The 8,895-nt window shown below is 36.4% G+C and overlaps 1 protein-coding gene across 1 annotated transcript; it reads left to right on the plus strand.

Annotated features, from left to right (window-relative positions):
* The first annotated feature begins 332 nt into the window (after positions 1-332).
* LOC140143532 (snake venom 5'-nucleotidase-like) lies at positions 333-8,385 on the plus strand. Its single transcript, XM_072165362.1, has 7 exons — positions 333-522; positions 1,567-1,818; positions 2,560-2,718; positions 3,330-3,581; positions 4,491-4,646; positions 5,842-6,042; positions 7,678-8,385. Exons 1-7 carry the CDS (start codon positions 333-335, stop codon positions 7,854-7,856), a joined length of 1,389 nt encoding a protein of 462 aa, XP_072021463.1. The 3' UTR covers positions 7,857-8,385.
* The last annotated feature ends 510 nt before the right edge of the window (positions 8,386-8,895 follow it).

Raw genomic sequence — 8,895 nt, forward strand, 5'->3', positions numbered from 1 at the left:
CGATTCAAATCCAGCATAGTTCGACTGATGTTCGGCTCGAAGCTGCTCCTCAAGTATGTCAAGTTCAACAATATATACCAAAAGGACTGCGCAGTATGAATCTAGATTGTACAATCCTATCTTTGTTTGGATTGCAATATCAAAACGAACACTTTGACCCCTCTTTTGTCGCGTTTTCTTTTTACATTTTTGACCTTCATATGGCCAAAAGTTTGACTTTTAACGTTTCCGAAAATAACGCGAGAACGGTACATCTCATAGATGGGTCAAACTTTGCATTTTCTGAATTCATAAATTAGAAGTAATTAGATTAGAATTTAGCTACGTTTCTTATGATAAATCAGGATAATGAATATCCAACAGTAGTGACGCCAGATCAAGATCCGGATGGTACCGTGCTGGTGGTAACAGATTACACCTTTGCTAAATATCTAGGAAGATTGGACATTGTCTTTGACGATCTTGGCCGTGTCACAGAATGGTCTGGCAATCCAATTCTTCTTAATAAAGAGGTTGAAGAAGGTACGTATACGTTTTATTACGTTTTGGGCTCTTATATACGTGCAGTGTGTATAGTAATTGGTATCAATTTAGGGGCTGTGCAATAATTATGAGCCCCCGGGGGGGTAAAATTTCCAAACGGCTCGCCAAAAATCGCTTGCCCCCCCCTCTCGGCCTGCCAAAAATCGCTTGCCCCCCCCTCTCGGCCCGCCATAAAATCTTTGCCCCCCCCCTTGCGCATGCCAAATTTTGGGATCCCAATTTACAAACCTTAAATGGTCTATATAACTGTTGCGAGCGCAGCGAGCAGGAAAATTTGCATATTTAAGCGTTTCCGTACGGTTTTCCTAAGCCTTTTTAGAGCGTTTTATTAAAAAGGCGCCCCATGAATGTGTGCCAAAAATCGCTTGCCCCCCCCTCTCAGCTTGCCACCAAAATTGCTTGCCCCCCCTTTGGCTCGCCAAAATTTCTTGCCCCCCCCAATTTTACCCTCCCCCAGGGCTCATAATTATTGCACAGCCCCTTAGCTTTAAATGTAAACGGGGTGTTTTTTGGTGAAGAGTTTGCAAAGGTAATTCCTATCTGAAGCAAAGGCAGATATGATTTTTTCGTAATGGTGTTTTGTACCTTGCATGGAGACCACAACAATTTGCTTTCAAATCCAGCGATTATCGTTATTCGTTAACTTTCTTTTTGATGATACTTCATTATACAGGGTGGGTAAAAAAGTGCAATAGAGAAAAGACTCCATTTTTATTTAAGAACCGAGTTGCACCTGTTAGGTTTTAAAACATTTTATATATGATATATCCATCAGGGATCCTGTGTGAAAAAAGCAAGGAATTACCATTTACCATTTTGTTTTTATGACACATTTTATAGCGATACCAAATTTTAATGTTTGTCCAAGAGACATCTAAAATTTGAAAGTCATCCCACTCAGTGTAAGGTACCGGTAGATTTGGAACAACTGCCATTTCCGCCGCCATGTATAGAGCTGATTATAGGTAACCTTCTATATCTAAAACATTACCTGACCAAAAGTAATCACATTTTTCTTTTCAGATCCAGAGGTGCTCGCTGAAATCAACGAATGGGGTGAGGCCGTACGAAATTTAACCAAGGAAAGAATAGGCTCTACGCATGTCTATTTAGACGGTGCGCGGGAAAGTTGTCGTCTTAAGGAGTGTAATCTAGGGAACATGATTGCTGATGCCTATATATGGGTCATGGTAACGTTTCCTGATGAAGAGAAATGGAACGATGTCAGCATTGCGATACAGAACTCTGGTGGTATTAGATCGTCGATAACACAAGGTATTAATTTTCGGCTATCCCAGGAAATTAATTCCACCCCTGTATACAAACAAGTTATAGGCTAGAATTTTAGCAGGAGGGTGGAAGGGAAGTATATAAGGCAACTTGGTGAAACGCGTAGTCACAACGTTAACTACAAGCAAACACTATATAATTATGCTTTATTCTAAGGTAGGGCCTACAGTACATTCAGATTTAGATACATTGTCACTGACGTTGCCAAATTCCTGCGCCTGGTCTTCCAAACAATGTCACTGTTCAATGAATGTTCTTGATTTGGATAGTCGGTAGCTTCCGGGGAAGTCTTGAGTTTTCTTCTCCAATATTCCCAGTCTAATTTGTGCGTGCTTATACTGCTTATTTATATTCTTGGATAGCCGATTCAAATCCAGCATAGTTCGACTGATGTTCGGCTCGAAGCTGCTCCTCAAGTATGTCAAGTTCAACAATATATACCAAAAGGACTGCGCAGTATGAATCTAGATTGTACAATCCTATCTTTGTTTGGATTGCAATATCAAAACGAACACTTTGACCCCTCTTTTGTCGCGTTTTCTTTTTACATTTTTGACCTTCATATGGCCAAAAGTTTGACTTTTAACGTTTCCGAAAATAACGCGAGAACGGTACATCTCATAGATGGGTCAAACTTTGCATTTTCTGAATTCATAAATTAGAAGTAATTAGATTAGAATTTAGCTACGTTTCTTATGATAAATCAGGATAATGAATATCCAACAGTAGTGACGCCAGATCAAGATCCGGATGGTACCGTGCTGGTGGTAACAGATTACACCTTTGCTAAATATCTAGGAAGATTGGACATTGTCTTTGACGATCTTGGCCGTGTCACAGAATGGTCTGGCAATCCAATTCTTCTTAATAAAGAGGTTGAAGAAGGTACGTATACGTTTTATTACGTTTTGGGCTCTTATATACGTGCAGTGTGTATAGTAATTGGTATCAATTTAGCTTTAAATGTAAACGGGGTGTTTTTTTGGTGAAGAGTTTGCAAAGGTAATTCCTATCTGAAGCAAAGGCAGATATGATTTTTTCGTAATGGTGTTTTGTACCTTGCATGGAGACCACAACAATTTGCTTTCAAATCCAGCGATTATCGTTATTCGTTAACTTTCTTTTTGATGATACTTCATTATACAGGGTGGGTAAAAAAGTGCAATAGAGAAAAGACTCCATTTTTATTTAAGAACCGAGTTGCACCTGTTAGGTTTTAAAACATTTTATATATGATATATCCATCAGGGATCCTGTGTGAAAAAAGCAAGGAATTACCATTTACCATTTTGTTTTTATGACACATTTTATAGCGATACCAAATTTTAATGTTTGTCCAAGAGACATCTAAAATTTGAAAGTCATCCCACTCAGTGTAAGGTACCGGTAGATTTGGAACAACTGCCATTTCCGCCGCCATGTATAGAGCTGATTATAGGTAACCTTCTATATCTAAAACATTACCTGACCAAAAGTAATCACATTTTTCTTTTCAGATCCAGAGGTGCTCGCTGAAATCAACGAATGGGGTGAGGCCGTACGAAATTTAACCAAGGAAAGAATAGGCTCTACGCATGTCTATTTAGACGGTGCGCGGGAAAGTTGTCGTCTTAAGGAGTGTAATCTAGGGAACATGATTGCTGATGCCTATATATGGGTCATGGTAACGTTTCCTGATGAAGAGAAATGGAACGATGTCAGCATTGTGATACAGAACTCTGGTGGTATTAGATCGTCGATAACACAAGGTATTAATTTTCGGCTATCCCAGGAAATTAATTCCACCCCTGTATACAAACAAGTTATAGGCTAGAATTTTAGCAGGAGGGTGGAAGGGAAGTATATAAGGCAACTTGGTGAAACGCGTAGTCACAACGTTAACTACAAGCAAACACTATATAATTATGCTTTATTCTAAGGTAGGGCCTACAGTACATTCAGATTTAGATACATTGTCACTGACGTTGCCAAATTCCTGCGCCTGGTCTTCCAAACAATGTCACTGTTCAATGAATGTTCTTGATTTGGATAGTCGGTAGCTTCCGGGGAAGTCTTGAGTTTTCTTCTCCAATATTCCCAGTCTAATTTGTGCGTGCTTATACTGCTTATTTATATTCTTGGATAGCCGATTCAAATCCAGCATAGTTCGACTGATGTTCGGCTCGAAGCTGCTCCTCAAGTATGTCAAGTTCAACAATATATACCAAAAGGACTGCGCAGTATGAATCCAGATTGTACAATCCTATCTTTGTTTGGATTGCAATATCAAAACGAACACTTTGACCCCTCTTTTGTCGCGTTTTCTTTTTACATTTTTGACCTTCATATGGCCAAAAGTTTGACTTTTAACGTTTCCGAAAATAACGCGAGAACGGTACATCTCATAGATGGGTCAAACTTTGCATTTTCTGAATTCATAAATTAGAAGTAACTAGATTAGAATTTAGCTACGTTTCTTATGATAAATCAGGATAATGTTTTGTTAATCACAAAAAATTAGTGCTGTATTTTTCTGGAATAGGTAGTAGGTAAAAAAAAAGTTACTATCATCGGCTAGCTAGAAATTGCGGAGAAATATTGCATATTCTGTAAGTCATAAATAACGTAATGTAGATTGTTTAAAGACTACTTTCTTATATAATTTGCTATGGTTACAGGTGATGTGACATTCGGAGATGTTACCACTGTTTTACCGTTTGGTAGTACCGTTGATACAGTGGAATTAGAAGGCAGATACGTGAAAGAGATGCTAGAGAACTCTGTGGCTGAATATAGTCCGGTTGATCTACCGGGGAGGTTTCTTCAAATGTCAGGTTTGTAGAGTAAGATATTAGGTACTGCGTCCAACTGGGTTCGCACGGTTGTTTGATGGGATCATTTATTAGTTTTTCAAACAAAACATCATGTACAACCAAATATTTGGCTTAAACAGCTAAATGTGATATCATAGCTAATGTATACAGATGCTTTTGATTCATTCTCAACTTTAATTTCCCCTAATTTAATTATTCACTTTTATAGCATTTTTTATAGCTTTTTCGTATATAAAATGTATCTATTAATGACAAAATGGGTGGCGCTATTTAGTTACTGGAAATCACTGTTTTAATCTTTTAACACAAATAAAATTCCTTTTATTGTTTGATAAAATATGTTTATAAAATTTCCTTGTTGCTTGTTTTACCTATTCCAGCTGTTTTAATGGCAGTATTAATCACCTGCCCCTTGCAAATAGAGAAATGTGATTTAGGATAAATAGCGCCATCTATAGTTTGCATTCAGTTAATAATGAAGCCAATTCTATATACATCAAACAACCCTGTTCGATATTGGGATCGCATTGGATGCGGTGCTTTTTAATAGTAGTTTATTCGTATTTGTATATTGTTGAATGTATCATACAGATATGGTCCTTATGATGTATTTTTGTAACTAAAAGATCCACCACTTGTTGATGAAATGGCAATCTTCTTAAAGTTTTCTATTGAGCTGAGGCTGAATTGAATATTATGATAATTAACAACAGGGAGCTTTTAGTTTGTAGAAGGTGGATGTAAAATTGAAATCGAGAATGAAAAGTAATGCGGGCCCTACGGCCAACTCCAGGAACGCTGCAAAAATATTTTACTCAACTTGAGTAAAAAAATACTCAAATTGAGGAATTAATACCCAACATTGAGCTCATATTGATAAACAATACGAACATTGTGGGTATTATTTATTAATATGAGCTCAATGTTGAGTGTTATGTACTCAGTTGGTTGAGTTGTGACCTTTTCACTCAAGTTGAATAAAATATTTTTAAGAGTGAAAGGAAGTGGGTATTCTCTCAGATTAAAACGATCATAAAAGTCGGATATAAATATATAGCACCATTGAATAATATGATCAAATTATATCTGTATGCTTTTTGTTCTAAATTTGGTTTTGTATTCCTCTGTTACACAATATGATCATTACTTAATGTGATAACTTAAATATCATCAGAAGTGTATCTTCATATTTCAGGAATGTGGGTAACCTATGACATATCGCGTGAACCAAATGACCGTGTAGTTGATGTACAAGTCCGTTGTACGGAGTGTAACATTCCTGAATATTTGCCTTTAGAGGAAAACAAACTGTATAAGATGGTCATGCCGTCATTTATTGCTGATGGAGGAGACGGATATGACATGATTGCAGAACATGGACAAAATCGCTACTCGGGTAAGATAAACTGCTCACAAAAAGTACCATTATATTTGGAATACACGTCCTGATTTAAATATCAAAAATGCCTTAAGGCGACGCGATCTTTTTTTTGTTGGTCGAAGCAACCAAAATAGCAACCGATTTTCATTGTCTAAATCAATATATTATTGAAAAATAACATTTTGATATTTTGCAAAGTTCATTCTACAAATCATATACTTTGAAAACTTGATTAATTTATTGTTGTTAATGAGCTATGTACGTTGTTGTTTCAGCCCTCTTTACAACATAACTCAATAACCACAGGACATACAAAAGTATATCTGTGATATTTGAATTCTTCTACACGCTCGCAATGAAATGATCAATGCAAATTTTGCCAAAGCTCACTACCATTCGCAATATGCCGTGAACTACCAAATCACAACAGTTTAAAATAAAGTCTGCACAAAAAGTAACTCAGCTGTTATAAATACGCCTATAGATTCAGAACTAATAATTGTTTTCACAAATTTTCAACATAGAGAGAAGGATGATTTATTTACACGCATTTTGATACCCCATTCGTTAAATGTCGTTCAATATTAACAACACAGTAGTGCGTTTACAGAAAAATACCCGAATTTAAAAGTTGCAGTTCAACAGCGATCAATGGTTATTATGCCAGCACTGTAACACGTAAAGCCCGCCATTATCTTCGCGCTTACTTCAAATCAATACAAATAACTGCAACTTTTTAATTGGGGTATTTTTCTTTCAAAACACTGCTGTATTGTCAATATTGAACAAAATTGACAAATGGGGTATCAAAATGCGCGTAAATAAATCATCCTTCTTTTTATGTTAAAATATTGTGAAAACAATTATTAGTTCTGAATCTATAGGCGTATTTATAACAGCTGAGTTACTTTTTGTGCAGACTTTAGTTGTTAACCTTAAGTAAATTAAAATGAGTAAATTAATACATTAATTGGATGCAGCCGTTTGTTCTGCGAATTTTGACACTTCTTTTGTCGGTGTCATTGAACAAAGTTGAAGGCATTTGTGGGATGAAAGGTCAGATTTCAAAAATGTTAGCCAATGTCGTGCCACCCTCTGGCACGGCTGTATTTCCCGGGCAGTGTTTCTAGTCATAAAACGAACAAAATCTTACAAAATATTTGAAAAGTGCCCCAAGCAAGCACAATAGGATAGAATATGCTGGAAATTTAGTGTTGATTTTTACGGTTAAAATTTACGTTTTAAGTTCATGCGCTATTAAAGAAAAAGTACTGATAGAATGTCCGAATCGTTTGGATGGAAATGTTGATCCCGCTTTCCATAAAAATCAACACAAATCTGTATTCTTGTGCATAAGTTTTATAATCGGGCTATTGAAGTGTTGCAAATCAAATGTATGGACAGTTCGTGCTGTCCACGTGCATTGGGGTATATGACGTCATTCTCCGAACACGGTTAATACCTTTTTTTTTTTGCTAAGATAACTGCTAAGTACATAGTTCGTACATGCTCCTTACAAATGAATGGTCTTTTAATCAATTATGCCGTTATACGAATGATGCAGTCATACTGATTAGAACATGATAAATTATTAGTACATGTATTTTTATTCTTTCCTCCTTCTTCTAATTTCATTTTTGTAAACTACAGGTAATCTTGACACAAATGTAATCAGTGACTACATCGAGAAATTTAGTCCAATCTATTCAGGCATTGAAAGACGGATCACATTTGCTACAGATAGAGCAACATCAATTGTACCAAAGTCCAGTATCTTCGGTATTCTGCTAGTGGCATCGCGACTGGTATTTCCACTACTCTGGTCATGATGCTGGTATCTCAACTGTTGAAAACGTCAAACGGAATTCTACTCACTTTTATTATCACACTTTCGGAATTTTGAAAGTTTCCATTTCAAAATTCTACAATTCAATTTATAGTTTTTATCTGCCGCTGTACATGTAGGACATTGGTGTTCTGAAAATAAATATTTCTACAAAATATAGTTGCACTGACTTGGGAGTATTTTGTTTTTTCGGTTAAAGACATATTGTAACATTTGCTGAAGAGGACGCACTCAATAGTTTTTAAAATTCTGTTTTTTACACGATTGTAATGTACTTTATTAAAATAACATACTCTGCAAAAATCAAGACTGTAGGTGCTGTAGTTTTGTCAAAATCCGAGATTTTAATAAAACGCAGGAACTGTCGTGTAATTATTACGATGGAAATATTAGTCGAACGAGTACGCTATGTTCATAGCACAGTACGTACATGACGTGTGGGACGATCATAAACACATCAATGGACCGACAGTGCCGTAGCACGACCGACGGAGTGATACGCAGTGGCGACCTCGGCGTTGGTACTGAATTCCGATTGTCTTTGCTTTACATCAGTTGTTCGGCTCAAAATTAAAAGGGGACATATCTGACAGTACAAGTTAACATTTTATGGAAAAGAAATACTAATTAATTTTTTTATGAAAACATTTTACTGTTCCGTATTAAATAGAGTGACATAATGTAAGGGATGGCTTCAAAATCTATCTGCCGGTATACCTGGTTTCTATTGCTCGAAACAACAGAATGAGGTAAAACCCCGGTTATGACAGGGCGCCGGGGTAGACCGGCGATTGTGTTTTGGAGCCATCCCTAAGAAACCTTAAGGGTCGGCCATCGTTTGAAAAAAAAACTGCCATAAATAGGAGTCTGCCATGTTTACTTTGAATTTTGCCTAAAAGTATTGGTCACAGGTACAAAATTGATGGTGCATGAAAATGAGAAAATTCAAATTTTTACATTTTAGCATGATCACTTTTTTAAAGTCATAAGAAATCATAAAAAATAGGCTTGTATATTTGATG

This window comes from Amphiura filiformis, unplaced genomic scaffold (genome assembly GCF_039555335.1).
Source record: "Amphiura filiformis unplaced genomic scaffold, Afil_fr2py scaffold_22, whole genome shotgun sequence".
In the NCBI taxonomy this organism is placed as follows: Eukaryota; Metazoa; Echinodermata; class Ophiuroidea; order Amphilepidida; family Amphiuridae; genus Amphiura; species Amphiura filiformis.